The sequence below is a fragment of the Apium graveolens genome, chromosome 9 (genome assembly GCF_009905375.1).
Source record: "Apium graveolens cultivar Ventura chromosome 9, ASM990537v1, whole genome shotgun sequence".
NCBI classification, from domain to species: Eukaryota; Viridiplantae; Streptophyta; class Magnoliopsida; order Apiales; family Apiaceae; genus Apium; species Apium graveolens.
This window is the reverse complement of record NC_133655.1, coordinates 252865260-252890910: the sequence shown is the minus strand read 5'-3', so window position 1 is coordinate 252890910 and position 25651 is coordinate 252865260. Positions and strand designations below refer to the sequence as shown.

Here is a 25651-nt window from a genome sequence, read left to right as displayed (position 1 = left end):
TATATCATGTGACTCGGATTAAAATAAAATAACAATACTATCAATCCTCCTAAAAAAATTATACTAATGAACTTGGATAAACAAAATAATATATGTTATTTATCCAAGATAAAAAAATACATTATACAATTGATTCAGATTAACACAAAACTAAAACAAAACTACAATTCGACCAACAAAAATAAAATCATATATACTAATTATCCATTTTAAAATAAAATTATCTTATTGATCCAAACTTTAAAAAAATTAAAATTAAACTAAAAATAATTAGTTTGATTTGATCGGTGTATTGGGCATCAGGCTAAAATAATATAATGTAAACCACTGATCTGAGTTAAATCAATTTTATATTAGACTAAGTAAAATTCGTATCCTATTGATGTGAACTAAAAAATCAAATTTTAATTAAAACATAAACTATTTTTAAAAAAAATATACATAAAATTATCAATAAAACTATATTGTTCAATCAGTAATATTGTCTTTTTCAAATATTTTTTATAGAGTTATAGTTAATCGATTAAGTAATCACCATGCTAAAATAATATATTTTAAGGTCCCAACATAATTGAGATATTATATTTTTACCTTCTATAAAATAATAATTTCATTATAATAATATTCCCCCTACCAATGCTATCACTTTAAATAAGTTTAAGGGGTCGTTTGGTTCAGGCTTTCAGGTATTAGATGACCAAAACCCATACCCGATATTTGGTTCTGAAATTCAATCCTCCAAACTCATATCTCAAACCCCCAAGGTATGGGGTTTTAATACCCTAGTGGGAGTTGGGTATGAAATATGGGTATGAGGAATCAAATATATTTTTCATTTTGTATATAATTCTATGTAAATATGTAATATAGATAAATCAAAATAATATAAAATTCAAATTTTATTAATTTTTTAAATTAAAAAAATAATATTAAATTAAATATATTTTAATTAAATATATTCATTCCATCACTCAACCAAACACGTGATAACAAGAATGATACCTCAACCCTATACCATCTTAACCCGATTCCTCGTTCCAACCTCATACCACTTCACGAACCAAACGACCCCTAAATGTTTTAAAAAGTTTTGAACATATACGTCTACTAATATAATTATCATGAAGTCATATCATTTAAATTTTTAAATGAACAAAATTAAGAATTGAATTCAAAAAAATTAAAAAAATATATATATAATATTAAAAAAATTGTGTGAAACATTAAAAGTTTGGTAGTCGGTCGGTCGGTACTTGCTGAAATTACTTAATTACCCTTACTTAATTATTCTAATTCTAATTATTGGATTGATCAATTCTAATTCTATTTGATATTAAAGTCAACTTCCTCCATTACTTTACCAATTTCAATTCTATTTTATATCGAACTTTATATCATTATAATTTATATTAAATTTAACTTCTTCTACCAATTTATGTTTTAATTCATATCGAATTCTATATTATTCTAATTTGTTAATTCGGCTAAATTAAATATAAATAAACTAAATATAATTATCAAGATTTAGTTAATATATCATATGCATCGAGTTAAGATAAAATAATAATATTATCAATCCTAAATTAAATTGAATAGATGATTTGACCTTCTTAAATGCACAAAAAATTTAAAACTAATAAACTTATTTATAAAAATATGAATCAAACATTGTTTGATATAATTACTCAATTTTTCTTAATAATCAAGTGTTTGGGTAAGTTCAAGTGCAACTCGACTTATTCTGGAGTGGGTTGACATCGTATATCGGCACCGCCGTCATGAATCCTTATTTAAATCGGTGCATATTGTCACTACAAACTTCAATTTTTTTTAAAAAAATACATATAGAATTATCAATAACACTATATTGTTCAATCAGTAATATTGTCTTTTTCAAATATCTTTTATAGAGTTATAGTTAATTGATTAAGTAATCACCATACTAAATTAATATTTTTTAAGAATCCAACATATTGGACACATTATATTTTTACCCTAAATAAAATAATAATTTCGTTACAATAACATTTTCATCCTTACCAATACTATCACTTTAAATAAGTTTAAATGTTGAAAAAAGTTATGAACATATAAGTCTTCTAATATAATTATTATTTATTATTCATCACTGAGAGAGAACAGTTTCATACTGTAACAGAGTTTATTGTTTCAATAAAGTTTGTTTTCTGTTACTTGAGTTACTAAAGTTCGATATGATTGTGCTATACACTATATTCACCCCCTCTACAGTTTGTGTGACCTAACAAGTGGTATCAGAGCCTATCTGTTAACACACAAACAGTTTAAGATCCAAACACAATCATGTCTGAAGCAGAAACTCCAACTAAGCCCACCAAAGTTGAAGAACCTCCAAAGACACAAATTCAAAGTCGATATGAGACTATTAGAGTTCCCATATTGAGACCATCTGAATATGCCATATGGAAGGTGAGGATGACCATGTTTCTGGAAGCTACAGATCCAGAATATCTTGATAGAATCAAATAAGGGCATCACAAACCAACCAAGCTCACTGTTGTAGTTGCAGGTGAAGCAGCAAAGTCTGTACCAAAAGAGAAGAGTGATTACACTGCTGAAGATATCGCATCAATTGCTAAGGATGCTAAGGTACGACACCTACTGCATAGTGCTATTGATAATGTAATGTCAAACAGGGTAATAAACTGCAAGACTGCAAAGGAGATATGGGATGCCTTGGAAATAAGATATCAGGGAACGGATACGATTAAGAAGAACAGGAAGACAATACTCACTCAAGAGTATGAACACTTTGACTCAAAGGCTAATGAGTCATTGACTGATTTATATGATAGATTTGTCAAACTCTTGAATGATTTGTCACTGGTTAATAAGGAGTATGATCTTGAAGATTCAAACCTTAATTTCCTGTTAGCTCTTCCTGAATGCTGGTATTTGAAGGCAACAACAATAAGAGACAACTATAATCTTGATGAAATAACTCTTGATGAAATTATGGAATGCTCAAGACTCATGAACTTGAGATGGAACAAAGAAGCAAGAGGAAAGGAGGAAAGTTAAGGACAGTTGCTCTTAAGGCTGAAGAAGAATTCCCCAAGACAGCTACCTCAAGGAAAGACAAGGGTAAAGCTCTCTTCACAAAGTCTGATACTGAGTCATCAAGTTCTGAAAGTGATGATGACTCAGAATCTGAAAGCTTGCCTGAGACGCATGCTGATGAAGAGATGATGAAGCTGTGTGCTCTTATGATGAAAGGAATCACAAAGATTGCATACAGGAAGTTCAGGAAGGGAAAGAAGTTTTCCAGGAAAGGCACAAGTTCTGATAAGAAGAATTTCAGAAAATCTGAGGGCAGAGGAGGAAAGTCTGACAGAGGAGATTATACAAATGTCAAATGCTACAACTGTGGTGAGAAAGGCCATATATCTTTTGATTGCAAGAAAGTGAAGAGTGACAAAGGCAAGGCTCTTGTCACAAAGAAGAAAAGTTGGACAGACACCTCAGATTCTGAAAGTGAGGAGAATTATGCCTTGATGGCAAATGCTGATAAGGCAAGTGCCGAAAGCAGTTCTGAAGCTGCTGAATTAAAGGTACCTCAAACTACTTATGTCTTTCATACTGATGATATTAATGAGTTGAGAAGATATCTTAAAACCATGTTCATTAGTTATAGAGATCAAACTTTAACATGTGAAAGATTAACTTCTGAAAATCTTGCTTGCAAAAAGAGGAATGATTATTTAGAAAAAGAGTTAGTCATGTTCCATCAAACTCAGAAAGATAGAGATGAAGCTTTCTATGTTAGGGATGAAGTGCTTAAAATGAATGAATCTCTAAAAGCTGAGTTAGAAAAGGAAAGAGAGATTACCAGGACTTGGACTAACTCTGGCAGAACAACTCAGAATTTGTTAAGTAGTGAAAACTGGAAAGAGGGCTTAGGTTATGGAGAGGATAAGAATGATAAAGGAACTGTAGATATTAAGCCTGTAGTTGTTAAACAAAAGCCAAAGTTAAAACCTGTTAAGTTTGTAGCTGTAAAGTCTGAAAATGAGAATTCAGAAGTTAAAAAGGAATTAACTTCTGACAAACTAAAACAGGAAAAGACAACTGAAGTAAACGTAGGCTTAATGACAAAGAAGCAGCTTAAGCATAAGCTGAAAGATGTTAAGAATGCAAACAAGGTAAAATCACCTAGGAAAAATAGGAATGTAAAGGAAGGTGTGAATAAAATCAATAATTATAAGCCTGTTCCTGAGGCTCCTAGGAAAACGTGTCATAACTGTGGAAGTTCTAACCATCTGGCTTCTTTTTGCAGGAAGAATAAGAACATAAACTCCTTACCTTCAAAGTCAGGAGTTAAGAGTCAGTTTGTTAGATATAAGCCACAAAATCCTTGTTTTCATTGTGGTAGTTTATGGCATTCCATTTATACTTGTAAGGAATATCATAGTTTGTACTATGATTATTATCAAATAAAACCTTCTTTAAAGAAAGTTACCATTGTTCCTTCTAGTGTAAGTTCTGATTCAAAGTCTAATAGTGTAAATTCTGATAAGAAAATTGTTAACATAAACTCTGATGCTAAATCCGCTGCAAATGGTAACAGACTTAATTAGGACAAAGGATCCAAGCATGTCTGGGTCCTTAAAACTAATCATTAGTGGTCTTTATGATTGCAGGGCAACAGGAAAAACATCCTAGTTCTGGACAGTGGATGTTCAGGACATATGACTGGAAATAAAGCCCTGCTATCAGATTTTGTGGAGAAGGCTGACCCAAGTGTTTCTTATGGAGATGACAACATTGGAAAAACATTGGGATATGGCAATATCAATCTTGGGAATGTCATCATTAAAGAAGTAGCTCTGGTCTCAGGACTTAAACACAATCTGTTGAGTGTCAGTCAAATCTGTGACAGAGGTTATCATGTGGATTTATTTGAAGAACACTGTGAAGTTGTAAGTAAATCTACAGGCAAAGTTATTCTGAAAGGATACAGGCGTGGTAACATTTATGAAGCCAAGTTTTCAACAAGTACTGATGGTTCTGCAATCTGTCTTATGAGTAGAGCATCAATTGAAGAAAGCTGGAATTGGCACAAGAAACTCTCTCATTTAAATTTCAACAATATAAATGAACTAGTCAAGAAAGATCTTGTGAGAGGACTGCCAAAGTCAGTATTTGCTCCTGATGGCCTTTGTGATTCTTGTCAGAAAGCTAAACAAAGGAAATCCTCATTCAAGAGCAAGACTGAATCATCAATTCTTGAACCTTATCACCTTCTACATGTTGATCTATTTGGTCCAGTAAATGTCATGTCTATTACAAAGAAGAAATATGTTATGTTCATAGTGGATGAGTTCACCAGATACACATGGGTGTATTTCTTGCACACTAAAAGTGAAACTGCATCTATCTTGATTGATCACGTCAGGCAACTGGATAAATTGGTCAAAGATTCTGTGAAAATAATAAGGAGTGATAATGGTACTGAGTTCAAGAATTTGATAATGGAAGAGTTCTGCAAAAACCATGGAATCAAGCAGGAATTTTCTGCTCCTGGAACTCCACAGCAAAATGGAATTGTTGAAAGAAAGAATAGAACTCTCATTGAAGCTGCACGTACAATGCTTGATGAAGCAAAGCTTCCAACCTATTTCTGGGTTGAAGCTGTGCAGACTGCTTGTTTTACTCAGAATGCAACACTAATTAACAAGCATGGAAAGACACCATATGAAATGGTGAAGAACAAGAAGCCAAATCTGAAGTATTTTCACGTATTTGGATGCAAGTGTTTTGTTCTTAAGACTCATCATGAACAGCTATCCAAATTTGATTTAAAAGCTGATGAAGGAATCTTTATTGGGTATCCACTTTCCACAAAAGCCTTCAGAGTCTATAACTTAAGAACAAGAGTGGTCATGGAATCTATCAATGTCTCTTTTGATGATAAGAAGATTACTGGACTTGAAGATTTTATTGATCATGATCAGCTGAGATTTGAAAATGAAGACTTAAATTCTGATACTGAAAATCCTGACAATCCAAATCCTGATACTGTAAACTCTGATGGACTAATCTCTGATGTTATTGAAACCGTGGTGACTACGCCAAAGGAAGATGCACCTATGCAAGGGGAGCATACTCGAGATATTACCACATCTCAAGAAGCATCAGAACATACATCTGGCTCTTCAAGTTCTGATTCGTCAAGTTCTGATAAGCCAAGTTCTGATAGTTCTGAAAATCTAAATACTGAAGAATCCAACTCAGAGAGCATAGTTTCAGGGGGAGCATCAGAAAATGTTAATGAAGACAGCATGAATCATGGGGGAGCATCCAGTTCTAGAGAAAACCTTCCATCTGCAAGGAAGTGGACTAAATCACATACACCTAATTTAAAAATTGGAAATCCTGATGCAGGTGTCAGAACTAGAACAGCTACTTCAAGTGAATGTCTTTACAATTCTTTTCTTTCTCAGACTGAGCCAAAGAAAGTGGAAGAAGCTCTTCAAGATGCTGATTTGGTGCAAGTAATGCAGGAAGAGTTAAATGAATTTGAAAGAAACAAAGTCTGGACCCTAGTGCCAAGACCAAATAACAGATCTGTTGTTGGTACAAAATGGGTATTCAGAAACAAAACTGATAGTGATGGCATAATTACAAGGAATAGGGCAAGGCTGGTTGCAAAAGGATTTTCTCAACAGGAGGGAATTGATTATGATGAAACATTTGCACCAGTTGCTAGATTGGAAGCCATAAGGATATTTTTGGCTTATGCTGCTCACAAAAAGTTTACTGTCTTTCAAATGGATGTGAAAAGTGCTTTTCTCAATGGAGAATTGGAGGAAGAAGTATATGTTGAACAACCTTCAGGCTTTGTAGATTCCAAATATCCAGATTATGTCTACAGACTTGATAAAGCACTTTATGGACTTAAGCAAGCTCCAAGAGCATGGTATGAGACTTTAGCTCAGTTTCTTCTGGAAAGTGGATTTAACAGAGGAACTATAGAAAAAACATTGTTCTACCTCAACCATGGAAAGGACTTACTTCTGGTTCAGATATATGTTGATGATATCATCTTTGGTTCTACAAATGACAGACTTTGCAAGAAGTTTGCCAAACTGATGCAGTCAAGGTATCAAATGAGTATGATGGGGGAACTTAGCTATTTTCTGGGCCTTCAAGTCAAGCAGAATGAAGAAGGCACTTTTATTTGTCAAACTAAGTACACCAGAAATTTGCTAAAGAAATTTGGAATGCAAGATTGTTCAAGTGCATCCACTCTCATGGCCATTGTAACAAAACTGGACAAGGATACTGGTAAATCAGTAGATATTACTGATTACAGAGGTATGATTGGCTCTCTACTCTATCTAACTGCTAGTAGACCTGATATCATGTATGCTACCTGTCTTTGTGTAAGATTTCAAGCAGATCCAAGAGAACCTCACTTAACAGCTGTGAAAAGGATTTTCAAATATCTTAAGGGAACAGCTGATCTGGGATTGTGGTATCCCAGAGAATCAGATTTTAAACTAATAGGTTACTCAGATGCAGATTTTGCAGGTTGCAAAATTGACAGGAAAAGCACAAGTGGAAGCTGCCAATTTCTTGGAGGCAGATTGGTTTCTTGGTTTAACAAGAAACAAAAGTCAATTTCCACATCAACTGCAGAAGCAGAGTACATTGCTGCAGGAAGCTGTTTTGCACAGATTCTTTGGATGAGGAATCAGTTACTGGATTATGGGTTAACATATTTTAAAATCCCTATTTACTGTGATAATCAAAGTGCTATTGCTATGACAGGTAATCCAGTTCAACACTCAATGACAAAGCACATCAGCATCAGGTACCACTTCATAAGGGAACATGTGGATGAAGGTACAGTGGAATTGCACTTTGTTCTAACAGATCAACAACTAGCAGATATCTTCACAAAACCACCGTGTGAAGCTACTTTTACAAGATTGGTAAATGAACTTGGAATGGTTTCAGGTTCTTTCTCTAAATCTGCTTAGTTTTGTTCTGATGCATCAGACTTTATGATCATTATTTACAGAAATTACTCTCTATGTGTATTCTGTGCTTCATTGAAAATTACTTAAGTACTGATTGTTGTCTGCTGTGAATTTCTAAACTTTGATAATGATATGTCTGTTTATATAACTATTCTATCCTATGAGGATACCTGTGCTAGATGCTGACCTAGTAGTCTTCAATATACTAGAAATCCCATGTTAGAAGTAATTATTTATGTGGAAATCCATTGACACAAGCAAATTCTGATATTGAGTTTAGTTAAGTTTACTCTGTCTATCTTATTACTAAGTCAAAAACTAGAATAATGCTTCTCATCTGTTAAGTTCTGGTGTTAGTAAATCTGCTGAATGTACTAAGTGCTAATAAACCTCACTTATCAAAAGAAAAAGGGAAAAGAAAAAGAAATAAAAATCAGGTACTCCTTTGAGGTCTAGAGTAAAAATGTGGAAGGGACGACCCAAGTGCATTGCTGGTATTAAGTAATATGCATCAGAAAAGCAAAATATTTTCTTGGTGACTTTTCACACTCTATGATTACTGGAGAAATACTCTGATAATAGCATAAATTCTGATAAGCAGTCGTGACTCACTTACACTGAGAAGCCACTGTAAAATGGAATTTAAAAAGATGCACAAAATTAGCACAAAACAGTTGAGGTGGACTCAAGCATGAACTCATTCGATAGTAGGCTTCAGAATAATGACAAATTTTTGGTAAAGTTTTAGTTATACCTTATTTCTAAGATGTACTAAAGTGAATCAGACTTTACTCTTTGTCTGATATTTAGCTTAATGCACACACTAAACACTTCTTATAAATGATGAAAATTACTGTGGTGATCTATGTTATTTTAGATGAACAGTTTATGTGTCAGATTGCATAAATTCTGAGGACAAGTTATGTTGAACGTTTTGATGATTAAGTTCTGAAGAATCGATATCAGAATTTGGGTGAAGAATTACGGAGATAGGCATTCATTTTTCAAGTTAAGAAATCATGTTCTGATGACTGTTAAGTTCTGATATAAGTCTAAGTTCTGATATTAAATTCTGATCCTTTACTTGACTTATTTGTGGATAAAATCAAAAAAAAAACAGTCTCATTTTAAATCAGAATATGTTTGGGTGGAATATTAATAGTCAATATAATTAGGGATAGTGGTACACGTGCATGCACAGTAATTTTTACTTGTTTCTTGTGCGCATTGAAAACCCTGTTTTACCTTTCCAATGACTGTTTTTCTTCTTCCAAGTCTAGGGAGACGAGGTAGAATTATTTCTACCTGTCAGCATTAAATTTCCTTGCGTCTCCTGGCATTCTCTTGCCTATATAAACCAACACTTCACATCAACCTATACATTAATTCTTTTCTCACATACTCACTCTCCTTTCCTTTATACCAACAAAACCATGGTCAACTACAATATGTTCTTGAACTATGAGACCTTCAACATGGAGCTGAGCTGTGAAGCATGGCAGCAGGAATGGCACGTCACTGTCATTCCTGATGAGATTTGGGACTCGGTTCCCCGGGAGGTTCTCACCCACCTCCTGTTCTTTTACATGGACTACCATCGCCATCTGGAGCGATTGGAGGAAGAAAGGCTGGAAGCTCTCTGCCAGCAAGAGCGAATCATCAGACTCGCTATTCTTTTTATAGAGAGTAAGAAGAAGAAATAACTTATTTTCTTCTTCCTGTTTTTCTTCATCGTCAGCCTTGCCCTGCTTCTTGAGCTAGGACTAAGGCTGTTGATGTTAGGATTAGAAGCTTAGGACAGACTTGTAATTCTCTGATGTAATTTCAATTTCATGAATGTATTCTCTTAATATATTAATGAAATTTCTTATTTTTGTAAGATTCTGACTCTGAGATGTTTGCACATTTAACTGCACTGATAAATCCTGATATATCCATGTTCTGATGATCATTTTAATCATTGATTTAACTTAAGTTCTGATTTTAAAATATCAGTACTTGTTTACTTGATTTATTTTGGTCATTCTCACACTCGAATTTTTTTTTCAGAATATTGGTTTAGCAGTGAAAATAATTGAATAAGTGGGAACAGTTTAAATTTTGAATTAAAACTGATTTACCTCAATTAATGGAATTACTAGGTAAGTGGAACGGTTTTTCCTTAAAAAACTGCAAGTGGGTAAGTAATGATTACTATTTTCCCGTGCCCATTAACTATTCATTATTGCTGCATCTCTGGCAGGTGTCCAACGGTTATATTTTTTTTTACCAAGTAGTATAAGTAAGAGAGAGAGAAGATTATACAATCTTTTATTTACTTTTACACTTTATCTCTCTTTCTTTGCTTTTACTCTCTCTCATCTCCTGGCGTTGGTTTTTCATACAGACATTTTATCACACACCTAACATGCAACTCTTAATTTTCGATTTTTCTCATGGCACCTAAGGATTTGATCATTGATGGAGCTAAGTTCGTTTCAAATAACTATGCTGCAATTCTCAATAATGATGAAGCTCCATCTGAATTGCATTTTGTGCAAGATCTTCTTGCACACAGTGAAATTGGGTATGCATTGACCCAGCCTTCAGTCTTTTCAAGCCAACAAGTTCTGACGTTTTGGTAGACTGGGCATTTTGACAATGGTGATGCTAATGGTACTCCCAACATTATTTTTGAAGTGGATGATACTGAATATGTTGTAACTCCTGGTACAATTCGCAAGGCCTTACATTTACCAGAAGGCTGTATTTTCTCAACACCGGAGGAATCAGCTCTACAAGAGTTAATGGCCAGTTTGAGATATGAGCAGAGTTTGGCTAAGCTTGGACAGTTAAAACGGACTCATATCAGAAAGAAATGGAGCTTCTTCTTCGACTGCATCACTAAAGCTTTCGGGAATAAGTGTTCCAACTTTGATGCCATTCCTATAATGAGTCAGCACATCGGGTATGCTATTATTAACCAAACTCATTTTGATTTTGCAAATGATATGATAGGTTTTATTGGGGATAGGATGACAGAAGATAGGAATGTTGTCTACTTTGCTAGATTTTGTCAGCTTATATATAATTTCTGTTGTGCTGATGAACCCCAACCTACCACTGACTTAACTCCACCTTTTAAAATTGCAAAACGAGCCTTTAATGACTTGGTAAATGCTGACCTTAAGAAAAAGGTGGTTAGACCTTTACAGATTCCTCAGTCTGTAAAACAAATCTTGGTAAATGCTGATCCTCAAACCTATAGATCTGTTTATCCTGATGTACAACCCACCACCACATCCCAAACACCACAGCAACCATCAGAACATACCACTCATAATCTATTCATCAACCCTCTCTCAGAACATATCTCAAAACATATCTCACACCTTCACAGACAGCTCAACCTTCATCCTCAACACCTACTGTGAAGCCTTCATCTTCCAAGCCCAAGAGGACAAAGACTGTTCCTCAGACACCTCAGAAGAGAAGGAGGATTGTTTTGAGAGATGAGTCTAATAGTGAGGAACAGGTTTCTTCATCAGAACCTGTTGTTAAAGAAGCTGAGAAAGTTCCTTCTCAGAAGGATTCTGGAATTGGGGGATCTAAGCTTCTCAAAAGGCTTAGAAGAATGACTTCTGCTGAACCTCCCAAGGAATCCCCACCTTCAAAGAGATACAAGAAACAGAGAGCTAAAAGGCCGGTTTCAGATGATGAGGAAGCAGCAGCTAAGGAAGTAGATCAGGAATCTCTGATCTTACAAGAACTAGAATCTATTGAAGCCATTGTTTCTCCATTGACTCCAACTCAGGAAGCTGCTACAGAACATGCCAACACACCATCTGTATCTCCTGTACATAAGGCTGTATCTCCTGTTGATCCAGGCACAAGTGCTGATATTGATATTCAGAACCTGGTTGTGCCTGAGGTACTTTACTTAGAAGCTCCAACAGCAATTCATCCATCAACAACACCTGTTACTGATGTTACTCAAAGTCCAGAATTGTCTACTACACCTTCTCTGCATCTAGATGTTGATGATCAGAATATAGGTGAGCATCAGGATATGGCTGTTGATCAGAACTTGGAACCAGATTAGCACTTAGAGGATAATGTTGAAGCCTCAATTGCTTCTCATACTGTTGTTCTATCAGAAGATGCTGATTCTGTTAGTTCTGATGCTTCCAATGCTGATACTACTGGTGCTGATGCTTCAAATGATGATCCTACTGGTGATACTGCTATGAATGCAGATGATGATGTAACTGGTCCTTCAGGACATGCACCTCAACAAACTGTTCTTAAATCTGAACTAGTTAAGAAGTTTGTTACAAGTGAAGCACCAGTGCCTTGGAGTGAAACTCCTGCAGGACAGGAGTGGACTAAGGAATGGAACTCAGTTACCTGTGTTCCATCTGCAAAGACTTTTGCTGAGCACTTGACAAAAGCTGATGAGATGTTAATTAATGATGATTTCAAAATACAGCTTCGTGTCACTGCATTGAGTACTAAAAATCTGCAAGGTCTCCATTCCACAACTCATGAAGAGTTACATAAAATTCAGGAAGAATTACTCAAGCAAGAAACAGTTCAGAAAATTGACAAGAAAAAATTCTTCCAACCTACCTTTTGACAGAGTTGCTTATATTGAGAAGACCCAAGAGAAGCAACAGTCTCAGATTGATGCTATTTTGAAAAATCAAGCTTCTCAGCAATCTCAACTTGATGAAATCCAAGCCTCAATGGAATTGCTTGTCTCTCTTATGTTACCTGCTGATGCTAAAAAGGGGGAGAAAGTAATTAAGCCCAAATGCAAAACTGATAAGACACTGAAGGGGAAGGATGATGAAAAAGATGACCAGGGAAACTTTGGAATGGGTGGAGGTCATAGTCAAGGTAAAGGTTTCTCATCAAGAAAAGCTGAAATCACAAGTCACAGGACAAGTTCTGATGCTGGAAAAAGAATTACTTCTGCTACTGGTAAAAGGATAAGTTCTGATAAACTTTTAGATCTTGATGAAGAAATGTCAAGACACTTATTTCTTAAGGAAAATCCAGGAATGGACTTGGAGAGTCTGATGGAAGAAGAAGCTAGACTTAAATCAGAAAAAGTCAAATCTAAATCTGAAGCTTCTGGTAAAAAGAAACTTCCAAAACTCAAAGGCATTGTGATAAGAGAAAGGACAAATCCTGTAGCAACCAAAGCTAAATCACAACTGCAGATAGATCCAAGGTCCAAGGGCAAAGAGAAAGTTGGTGAACCTATCAAGGTTTATGTGCCTCCTGTGAATAAAGAAATTACTGATGAAGATGTTGATCTTACTCTGACTTCAAGAAAAGTTTCTAAGACAACCTCTGACATGGATCAACTTGTTCAGAGTCAAGAGATAGTTAGTTCTGATATCTCTAAGAAGCAAGTAACCTCTGACATAGCTCAAGTTAACTTGACATCAGAAGATAAATCAAAGGAAACCTCTGACATTGCTCATGGTAAACCTTCAAAAATACTCCTACCAGGAATCACTAAAGCCAAACAGACTCAACCTTTGAAGACTGCTGCAAGTGGTTTTGAAGCAAGAGTGGTTACTGGAAAGGAAGCAAGAGATAAAACTGGATTGGGAAGTGTTGATGAAAGAAGAATACAGAACACAACCAATGATCCAACTTTCTTAAGTGAACCAGGTATTGGAGCAACTCCTGAGAGATTGAATCAACTAGAATCTGTACAAATGGTTTAGCATACCTACTTGAAAGAACACATCTTGTTGTACTTCATGACAGATGGTAGGGTTTATCATATAAGGGAAAATGCCATTCCACTGAAGTATTTTGAAGAGCTGGAACATGTATTATTCTTACTTCAAGTGAATGACAAAATAACAGAAAGTGCTGCAAACTTTTTGAAGAGTCAAATTCAGAAACAGAAAAAGCTTTATTTTGTTAAGTCTAACAGCACATATCTTCCAAAGTACAGAGATCACAAGGGTGATATTGTTGAGATGAAACCCAATTTTGCTAAGATTATAACTACCTTTCTGGGTTACAGGGCTGTGGAATTCAATCTTGAGTCTGACAAGGCATATTTGATCAAACTGGATCAGGACATAAGGAAAGCTAGAATTAATGATCTCAGGGCTGCAATCTTCCAAATTGGTGAAGATTCTGCAGAACTTAAAGATGCTAAAAGGAGGACGATTGATGAACTCAGATATGCTGAGAGATGTTTGTTGAAGAACTATCTCAGAACAACTCCTGACATCAGAGAGATCAGAAGATGAAGCCAAGTCAAGATCTACAACTACTTAAATTCTGATATGAATACAGACTGAAGTTGTTATCAGAAGTTAAAGACTGGTAAAGCTTTAAGGACTGTAAGTTGTAGTTATCTGGTCAAATTCTCATGCATTTGTACTTAATGTTTTTGACATCATCAAATATCTGTTAAACTTGTATATTATGCTAATTTACAAGTTGGGGGAGATTGCTAGATATATTTGATAATGTCATGGCTAATGTGATTTATGTTTAGTTTTCAGATCTTACTTAAACATGATAAATCAGTACTTACTGGAAGTCAGAATTATATAATATTACTCCCTCCATCCCACTGCATTGTTTACCTTACTTTTTGACACACTTTTCAATTCTCGTTTAAAATATACTTCCATAATATTTTTTTTTAAATTCTGAAAAAAAGTTTCATGTTTAAACTTTTATTCAAAAAAAAAATTTTTAAAAAATGTTATGAAACTATACTTTATTGAAGTCTCGAAATACGTGCAAATAATGTACGTAAACTATCGGACGGAGGGAGTATATGATATCTAATTGTACAATACTTAAAATATAAAGTAATATCGTATTATAAAATTCTTAAAATTTCGTGTGAGTCATAAAATTTTATAAATTGACTTTTAGAATTTAATATATAACCAAAATAGTAAAGACTCCGCATTAAAAAATTATATAAACTAGACCAAATTAACTAATGGCCCAATTTTAAAATCCTATATGTGAACATAAAAAATAATACAACTCGATTATTTTTTGATAATTTGAAACTACTGTTATTTTTTGATAACATGAATTACAAAACTCTATGATGCAAAGTAAAATTTGCGGAAAATTTTAGGATGCAAACTGAAATATAAAAATGTTACAAAAAATGCCCTTCTGACAATTAACCTTAACGTCTGAGTTAACGTCAAAACCAGCAAATAGATGCAAAAAGTCATTGTTTTTTAAGTTTAGAATGCAAACTGTTAAGGTTAAAAGTAATGGTCCCAGAGTGAGATTTAGTCAAAGTTTTGGGATGCAAAGTGTTAATTAGTCTTTAAAGTTTTAAATGAACAAAATTAAAAATTGACATCAAAATTTTTAAAAAAAATTGTATAATATTAAAAAAAAATTGTGATACGTGCATGGTTTTCAGCGAGTAATATATAAAATATTAACTTCACTAATTTCAATAGTACGTTTTTATTATATTTTGTTTATTATCTTTTATAATTTAATTTTATATAATAAAATTATAAATGTTATAATCATTTCGTGCATCGCACGGGTTACATGCTAGTGTGTGTATATATATAGGCCTTTTTTAGGAGAGGACCCTCTTATATAGAGAACCGCGGAGAACCCTCGATGCTATTATAGAATTTCATCAAATTTGTTGCTAATTTTGAATAATAATTATATTTAATATAATAAAACGTTTAACAATTGAAATTTGAAAAAAAATAAGTGATTTTAAATTTGATTCTACTGTGTAATAATTTTGGATAAGTGTGATATTACTGTGATTCTACTACAGAACCACTTTAAACTATTTTATCAAATTTTAATGATTTTTTAAATAAAAAAATTATCCAACTTATTTTTAATTTGGTAATTAAAATTTGTAATTATATAAGATGAAATATGAAATAAATTATGTATTTACATTTTTTTAAAGCCTATATATATTATAATTATATATAGAGCCACGAAACCCTAGTTTGATAGTAAACTCCAAATATCTGGATCTCAGGATGGGAAAACTAAAGGCTCCCGTTACTTGTTTCTACAAAGATGATCATTATCTTCACTCAGTGATTCCCAGAAGAATAGCCCTATTTGAATCAATTAAGGCACAGCAACTTGGCCACCTTCAGTCCATAGCCGGTGACACCATTAAGTACTCTCTCTCTCTCTCCCTCCCTCTCTCCCTCTCACACACACACACTGTCTCTCCCCCGTGTGTGTGGATATATCATTAGCTTTATATTTTCTTCTAAATAAAGTTAGGGTTTAAGTATGACAATCCTGCGAGGTCATGAATACAGCCACTATAACATGGGCGCTGTTTGCTTGTCAATTCTTTGGACTCGAACTAATTATATTCTAATTAATCTGGATTATCCAATTAATTGCTACGAAGTTGTCACGTGGATTATCGGTACTCTCCTCCACAAAAACAAGTGGAGGATCGAGTTGAAAAGTGGGGTGAGTTGCGGGTGAATGAAAATCAAAATGTCGCAGATGAGATGATAGAGTGAAAGACAAGTTTAGCCTAGTTTTTATATAAAAATTTACAAAAATGATCATTTTCGGAAAAGTTGGTCAACTTACCGTGGAGTATTCACTGTATACCTATATACCCACTGTTAGCGGAGTATCACATATATGAAATATCGAGTATTTTATAAGGATACATCTCATTTTTTTCAGAATGATTATTTTGATTAATTTTTAAAAAAAATGGATTATTTTTATTATTTTTTCGAGATGATATTCTAAAGCTTCTCCCCATATATTATATCCGGCCAATACACCCATATATTTACAATACACTTGAAAAAAAAAGTAATACTGATTATGATATTACAGTTGTATTTAGGCATTCTGCGATCTTATTCATGTAGTAGAATCTGTTTTATAATTTCATAATAATAACCCTAACATATGTTATAATTTTTCAAGTTAAGTAAGTCTGAATGCCGTTATAAGCACAATCTTACAGCTAATGTGTACCACAGTTGCTTGCTCTTTTCGAAGATATAATAAATCCCTATATAGGAAATAACGAAAGTGACATATATAGAAGACGATGAATTCAGCCATGGAAAGCTCTGATATTAATATAGATTTCTATATGCGTGTATATATACATATGCAGCAGGGAATAAGAAGTAGAAAATAAATTTTATGTTTTGAAAACTTTTCTATTACAACTGATCGTCTATATATGCCTGAAACTTTTGTCAGGTGAAGTCAGCCAATTCTAACTAAATAATACAACCAACTCCGCTACTTATCATTAGCCTTATGTTGTGGCTTGAAACTTAATAGGTGAAACAGATGCAGCATCAGCACACCAAGTAGTATTTGGACTGCTATATGCTCATTAGTATGTTTCTGTTTGACTGACTAGTGTATGTATCTGGTCGTTAGGGTTACTTTACCAGATGGGAGCATCAAGGAGGGGAAAAAATGGCTATCGACTCCGTATGATATTGCGAAAGAGATATCAAACCATTTGGCATCACATTCGTTGGTTGCACAAGTGAATAAAGTGCTCTGGGACATGTTTAGGCCACTTGAAGGTGATTGTGAACTCATATTATTCAATTTTGACACTGATATAGGTAGAGACACACTCTGGCATTCAAGTGCTCACATCTTAGGCCAGGTATCAACAAAACTCATCTGCTTTCATTTATTTGTAGGATAGGCTAAGCAATTAATTTTGTCTTATCTGCCCTCAATTCATTATTTGTTTGCAGTCCCTTGAAATGATATATGGTTGCAAACTTTGCATTGGGCCATGTACTACCAGAGGGGAGGTAATGTTCGTTATATCTCCCTTCTCATCCTAAAAGCTTACATTTTTCTTATTTGTAATTGTATGAATCTGTTTTGCTAGCTTGAGCAGAGCCCAGTAATGATTCATATATTAGTTTTAATGACTCTGTTTCTACGAAATCTTGCCTCAAAACTAATGCCTTTTGTAGGGTTTCTATTATGATGCATATTTTGGTGAGGCGAGCTTGAATCAAGAACATTTTGAAAAGATTGCAGCAGGGGCAAAGAGAGCAGTAATGGTATTATTTAATTTCGGAAATCTAAAGTTTGTCCAGTATTCTTTTATTTCTTTTGCCTCTTCCTCGATGCAGAGATCATATTTTGTTGAATTGAATTAGGATGATTTTTGTGTTAGCTCAAGCTCAAGACCCTAATGCTTCACTGTTCACTTGATATCGTCTTTGTTTCAGGAAAAACAACCTTTCGAGCGGATTGAAGTTTCAAGGGCACAGGCCCTTGATATGTTTTCTGAAAATAAATTTAAGGTCAGTTAATATCATTTGCTTCAGTATTTAATCTGTGACTTGCTTTTAATTCTTTTACTAATGTATAAATATACCAGGTTGAAATCATCAACAATCTACCCGAGGACAAAGCTATAACAGTGTATAGGTGTGGTCCTTTAGTTGATTTATGTCGTGGACCACATATACCAAATACATCTTTCGTCAAGGCATTTGCTTGTATGAAGGTGGGTGCTTTGTGAGACTACAAATCAGGTTTACAATAATTTATTTTGGTACTTATATAATGTAACTTTCAGGTTTCATCTGCCTATTGGAGGGGTGACAAAGAGCGAGAAAGCTTACAAAGAATTTATGGAATGTCTTATCCAGATCAGAAACGTTTGAAAGTAATTCTGTTTGGCATCTTATTCTAAATCCTTTTATTTATTTGCTATTTGTTAAGGCGCCGTCTAGGTCCAGTCATATTATGCTTAAGGTAGAGAATGTATATTAAGGCAGTAGATATTGGAAGAGACAACACAAAAATATGGAGACTTCTACATTGTGTATATTCGTTTAGTATTGATATGAGGCTGCATCCCCCTATTCTTGTAGAAAGAACCAATTACGTTGACCGTAACGTACCTAACATATTACATCTTGCGAATACCTAACTCATGAGGACAGAGAACTTATAGTTTTGGCTTTTAATTCCTATAGTCTTTTTAATTAGCTTGGCTTTTATGAAAAGGTTTATTTTGAACCTAAACTGAATTTATGTATGCATGCTAGAGAGATTATCGATATTGTAACTTAATTTGCTTGTTATGAAATAACTTCTGCAGGAATACTTTTTCCTGTTGGAAGAAGCAAAGAAGTATGATCACAGAGAGCTGGGAAAGAAGCAAGAACTTTTCTTTTTTCACAAATTTAGGTAGGACTGTTAATAAATTCAGATTTTGTTTCATGTAGTGTAAACGGTATTTGTTAAGATATAACTGCATTTTGGATGATGAATTTTAGTCCAGGAAGCTGTATCATTCTTCCTCATGGTCGGAGAATTTGCCTTAAATTGCTGGAGTTTTTAAGGTCTCAGTACTGGAAAAGAGGCTACGAAGAAGTTAGTTTCTGTTTAATGTTTCCATACAGATTGCTACTTTTCAGTTTGGAATTTGATTCTGCTTGGTTCTTGGCAGGTTTCGACTCCTATTATGTACAATATGCAACTCTGGGAAACCTCTGGTCATGCCGCAAACTATGAGGAAAACATGTTTCGGTTGGAGGTAAGATATAGTCACAACTTACACATGCTTTGCATGTTTGTCAAACCATACAAACTGGGTAATTGCTTGACGCTTATATTTTGCCCCTTGTGATTTTGTTGTGCAAATATTATAAGATGAAGATGAAGCTAGATGGAGACCATATTAGCATACTTGTTAAGGTGTGAAGGCGGTGCTAGGCGCTAGTGCACCGCCTAACTGCCTAGGCGGTTAGGCGCTCGCATAGGCGACCATTAGACGGATTGTACTTTTGGCTATATATATTGGTTTTTTTATACACATATATTTATATATTATAATAAAATAATAAAATAGAATACTATAGTTATACTACTGAAGTATTGTACACAAATTACAGACAAATGGATTTACTATGTATATGTATATGTGTTCTTTGGTAGGAGATGATTCGTTCTCCTTTTTCCTCTTTAGATTGTTATAGATGAGGTTTTACTGGTGAGTTTTGACGGACATAATGTTTACAACACAATATAGGTCCATTATAACTCAAATATGGATGAATCTGGTCAAAAGTTATTTGGGCATGGTTAACTTGAAACTAGGCGAAAATAAGACGGACTAGGCGGAAATAAGACGGAATTAGGCGGACTAGGCGGACCTAGGCTTCGCCTACCCCTTAAAAACTAAGGCGGGTCAGACGCCTTTCAGTTTTTTGCCGCCTAGTCGCCTAGGCGACGCCTAGACAACTATGCATATTAGCCTTGTACTTGGAATTTATGGCTTCCGAGTTTTTCCATGTTGAGAAAATCAATTTTGTATATATTTTTATTCTCCTCTAATTAATTTTTCATGAAACCCAAGTTAGCATACTAAATTGACGGTGTTTTCTCTGTATGCTCATTTTAGCCATTACAAAGTAATGTGAATTCTGTGCTAAGTGACCTTTGTATATTTAGCAAGAAGTTTGGGAAAAAAATTGCCATATCCTCTAATTTTGTAGTAGTTGTGCATGATAATATCAAGTAATCCCTCAAGTACTTATCTGCTAGCGTGGCTAACCAGCCATTATCTTGCTATCATGTTATGTTCGTATTTGTCTTCTTGCATTTTATCGCTTTCCATCTTATGTAATTTATATTTGATATTTTTTTAGTTATAACAGTTTTTGTTTGCATGGTTCACTTAATTACTTATATGTTCATCACTCTGTGTAATTGCCATATGCAATCTATACGTTTCCCTAACTAGACATTTGAGTTGGTATAGCTGATTTGAATATGTCTCAGGTATGCTTTATATGTGCCTTAAAGATCTGTGCATACAGTACAATATTTCTAGAAATAATTGCTACTGCAGATATGAGATGTTTCCTTATCACTTGGAATTTGGATAATAAGCGTACATTATTGCAATACATTGACATTAAAGCATTTTTTGTTGTGCATAATGCTTTTAAAGATGGATTGATAGATTTGCATGCTGCAGGTTGATGGACAGAAGTTTGGGCTTAAGCCAATGAATTGCCCAGGACACTGTCTCATTTTTGAATATAGAGTACGCTCATACAGGGGTGAGATTGTTTTTCATATTGATTTTTCTTGCAATTATGTCTGGTTTTTAAATTTGTAATTTATCACTCTAGACACCTTCGCCAATATATGTTGCAACCTGGTTGTGTTACGCCAGATTGAAGACGGAGAGAGACACAAAGAAAATATGTATTTCCTTGCCCACGTCATTATTAATAATGCTCTCTCTGTCTGTTCATGCCGAGTACAATTTTGATGATACAAATTGATAGATAGCTTACGTAGTAAAAAGATTTACATCACATTGATCATGGAATTTGATCTTTATATCTTATCTTATATAATTTAAATGATCTCAATCCCAATCCTTAGGGGAAGTGTCTATCATCTTCTAAACAAAGATATTCTTGATTCATATTAAGAAAGATAAATAATAAATACTAATAATCATTGGACTGTTGGTTCTTAAAGAAATGGCAGTCCCCTATTTGTTTGGTGAGAGATTGTTGTTGGATTATCTATGGATTGATTTTCTGTCATTGGTGATACTGATATTTAAGATTTAAGAATGATAATGCAGTGGTACATCGTCTTGATATAAATTGTTGAAGTGTTTTTTATAGATGGTATCAACTCCTTTTTGGTACCTTGTTGAGGGATAGTATGTTGTTTCTTAAGTACTTAAGGAGTTTCTGACTAAAAACCTGCACACAATATTCTAAAATGAAGTGCTTGAGGTTATTATGTATTGAGAGATCAGTAATCCCTACAATATGTAATCGTGCTTGATAAGCACCCTTAATTGTGATTAAATTACTTGTAATAAATGGTATCATTCACAGATTTTTAACTTAGATGGACTTCATTGATGACTCTTTACTCTTTTGTGGCACACTGCAGAACTTCCTCTTCGTCTGGCAGATTTTGGTGTTTTGCACAGAAATGAGCTCAGTGGAGCGCTTACGGGATTGACTCGTGTGAGGAAATTTCAGCAGGTATATTCTAGTCCAGAATGGTCACTGGAATTTGCTAGGAGTAGTTTTTGGTTTTACTAGTCTGAGGGTATTTTTTTTAAAAATTATCCATGTCCTTTTTGAATTTTATTCATATTACATTTAGAAATGAATGTCATAATTTTTTATTAACTGATCCTGTGTGCCACTTTTAAATCACCCCTTTCAAGTTGCAGCTTTAACGATTTTTCCAGATGTTAATTATGAATTTGTTTAGTATTTGTTATAAAAAGAATGATTCTGAAAGTTCTTGGAAAATAGAATGTTGCAGTTTTTCACCTTTTTTCTCACACCGCTTTTGTTGTTACAGGACGATGCTCATATATTTTGTAGGGAATCCCAGGTTGGTCAAAGAAATTTACTCAACTTACCTAATTCCTATTTATCGTTTTTATTAATTTTAATCTAACCATTGAGCTATAACTTTTCCAGATAAAAGATGAGGTCAAGGGTGTTCTCGAGTTTATTAGTTACACCTATGATGTATTTGGCTTCACTTTTGACCTCAAGCTTTCAACGGTAAAAAGCTAATCTTTGTTTTCTATTTGAAGCCGTGCAAGTTGAGTAGATACTTCATCCATCTTCTCATCATGTATAGCATATAGATTAAAGTAGAAAGATCTGCATGCATAGACATGTGTTAAGAGTATGGTTCTCGTAAACAACGTTTATGGTATTAGACTATTAGGTTTAATTGACCTGTAAATAGTGGTAGTTGGCCTCTTTCATGCCTCGTGACATTTAAGCACAATAATGCACAAGTTACAAAATTGCTTTATATTTAAGTGGGGAATTGTAGAAGTCACCTCATACTCATTTTCTAGACTTTTCAAAAACATAACTATAACCTAGAAAACCGTATTTTGTAGTTTTCCCTGTATTCTATTTAGAAAATAGCTAACTTGGTCGTGTTTTCTGTTTCCCTGTGTTTTCTAAGAAGAAGTTTTGGGGAGAAGTGGTGAAGTAAACACACCATAATACACTTCAAAAACACCTATTTTCAGAAAGATTGCATTTGAGTGAGAATGATTCAACTAGAATGATGAGTGATGAGAGTAGAAATTGATACCCTAATTTTGCACAGAGGACATACATTAAACATCTTTTTATTTTGGACAAGTTTCCCGTGAATGTCTTGCAACTTTTTTGTTCTGTCTGGCACTATGTATTGCAGAGGCCAGAAAAGTATCTTGGAGATCTAGAGACATGGTATAAAGCAGAAGCTGCTCTTACTGAAGCACTGAATGAGTTTGGTAAAGACTGGCAGGTATGAAATAATTTGTCATTCTTTTTTTTCTAAGAAAATTAGCAACTTATTTCATAATAACATCTTTTGTAGATGTTGGTTACCCATAGTTCTTTACTTGCCCTTCAAGTTCATAAATCTTGTGAAGTTCTGCTCAAACATATATGTTGTTTTGCTATTTTGCATGCTATTATTATGTTATGAATCTTTGTATGGTCTTTGTTTCGTATTAATCACGACGCCTAGATGTTAATTTCATGTAGCAAACCTTTTTTGCCACAAACATTGGCCTAGATTGTTTTGTTCATCGCATTTATGCATCTTATTGTTTCATGTTGTTTGTTTGGTTTTTTACTGCATGATTGTTGATACCTGTTTTGTTTCCTAGTATTCTACTGCATGTTTTATCAAGTAAATAAAGAGTCATAGACAGATGATACCAGTATTTCGTCCTTGACTATGTTATCTTAGGAGGTACTTTTCTCACTGTCATTAGGATTTAGGACCAATTTGCAATTTCTTAAGTGCTCATACCTAACCTTCAAAACAAAATATATCAGATTAATGAAGGCGATGGGGCATTTTATGGGCCAAAGATTGATATTAGTGTTTCTGATGCTATGAAAAGAAAGTTTCAGTGTGCCACCTTACAGGTAATATTGCTATTTGCTTTATAGTTTATATTGAGCATTAGAATTCATCTGTCATTTCTTATCGAATTAACATTCAATTATACTTTCTGCAGCTAGACTTTCAACTTCCTTCTCGTTTCAACTTGACGTACTCGGCAGAAGATGAAAGTAAGAGGGATAGACCCGTCATGATACACAGAGCTGTTCTTGGTTCGGTTGAACGCATGTTAGGTATACTTATTGAGCATTATAAGGGAAAATGGCCTTTGTGGCTTAGTCCGCGGCAAGCCATTGTTTGCTCGATATCTGAGAAATCACAAGCATATGCCATTCAGGTTCAACATATTTTTTTTTCTGTTCTATTGTCTTACCTACCACTTTTCTATTTTTGTAATTTTTAATTTAGGAGTTGCATATTTTACTAGTCCCTCAATGTCTTCTTAAGTACTCCTGCCAGAATTGTGACCGGATATTTTATTTTCTCAGTGTTACTGAAATTATGGTTTTCTTCCCTGTTATAGTATCTCGAAATATCATTGATTTCTTTTATGTAACTTTTGGTAGGTGAAGGAGCAGATTCATGAAGCTGGGTATTATGTAGACGTTGATATAAGTGATAAAACCATAAACAAGAAGGTACTTCTGAACTCCCTGTAGTGCTTAATACCAGCTCTCAGTATGCGTTATCACGGAGATTGACATTACTCTTGTTCGACAACATGAGTCCCATTTGAAACTGTTCATGTTTTATGAGAAGTTGACTATTACAGTGTCGTCAAGTTTGATAAAATTTTATGTCATTCTATCGGTTTATACAAAAAGTTCACATACTGTTGGGGAAATCATGGAACAAAAGAACATCTTTAACAAATGTAAAATGGAAAACCGGCTCGTTTTCTCCCTGACTCGTTTTCTTTCTTTCTTTCTTTTTATCGAAAAGGAAAAACGATTTCTTACAAGCAGTAGCTATCAAGAGTTCTTTTCGTGCAGTGAATTTAAGTTGTATTTATATACCTTCTGGTTAGCTTATATAATGGATCCTCATATACTATGTTCCAGGTACTGGAAGCTCAAGCTGAAGAGAAACAGTACAACTACATACTGGTGGTTGGCGAGGATGAGGTCAAGAATGGAAAGGTTTTTTCTCCACCCCACATGATAATAAGATTTCATGCTCTCTATTGTTAGTTGTTACATATATATTATTTAAAGTATTTAAAAAATTTAAAACAAAAAATATGTAATTATAGTTGTAAATCTTATATATAAATAATGCATCGGATTATTATATCAGTTCTAGCCTTCTAACTTTTAAGTATTAAAATTAATATTGTATCAAAACATTTATATATTTTATTCGGTACATTTTTCTTATAATCTTATTGGTATATGATAGTTTGTGATTTGTTATTCCAATCTTCTTTCGATGATTCCAGGTAAGTGTAAGAGTAAGAGGTGAGAGGAAATATTCAGAGTTCAGCATGGAAGACCTGCTTAAACTTTTCAAGGAAAAGGTTGCTTCATTTCAATAGTGTATTAAGGGAAAATTATTTTTGTATATATTAAAGAATTTCTTGCCACATTTTTATGTTCGATGAGATGTGGTCTTTTTAATGCTTATACTTGATATTCAGTTCAGTTTAAATGTTCAATTTGTAGCCTCATCTTGCAACATGTTAGTGCCAACAAGCC

At 34.0% G+C, this 25651-nt stretch overlaps 1 protein-coding gene across 1 annotated transcript; it reads left to right on the top strand.

Moving 5' to 3' along the window:
- The first annotated feature begins 16014 nt into the window (after positions 1 to 16014).
- On the top strand, positions 16015 to 25645 carry LOC141684733 (threonine--tRNA ligase, mitochondrial 1-like). Its single transcript, XM_074489836.1, has 20 exons — positions 16015 to 16182; positions 17439 to 17676; positions 17771 to 17830; positions 17999 to 18088; positions 18260 to 18334; positions 18412 to 18540; positions 18613 to 18702; positions 19141 to 19229; positions 19319 to 19415; positions 19492 to 19578; positions 21025 to 21109; positions 21969 to 22063; positions 22392 to 22424; positions 22514 to 22600; positions 23256 to 23348; positions 23888 to 23980; positions 24073 to 24294; positions 24524 to 24595; positions 25019 to 25096; positions 25396 to 25645. Exons 1-20 carry the CDS (start codon positions 16037 to 16039, stop codon positions 25489 to 25491), a joined length of 2055 nt encoding a protein of 684 aa, XP_074345937.1. The 5' UTR covers positions 16015 to 16036; the 3' UTR covers positions 25492 to 25645.
- The last annotated feature ends 6 nt before the right edge of the window (positions 25646 to 25651 follow it).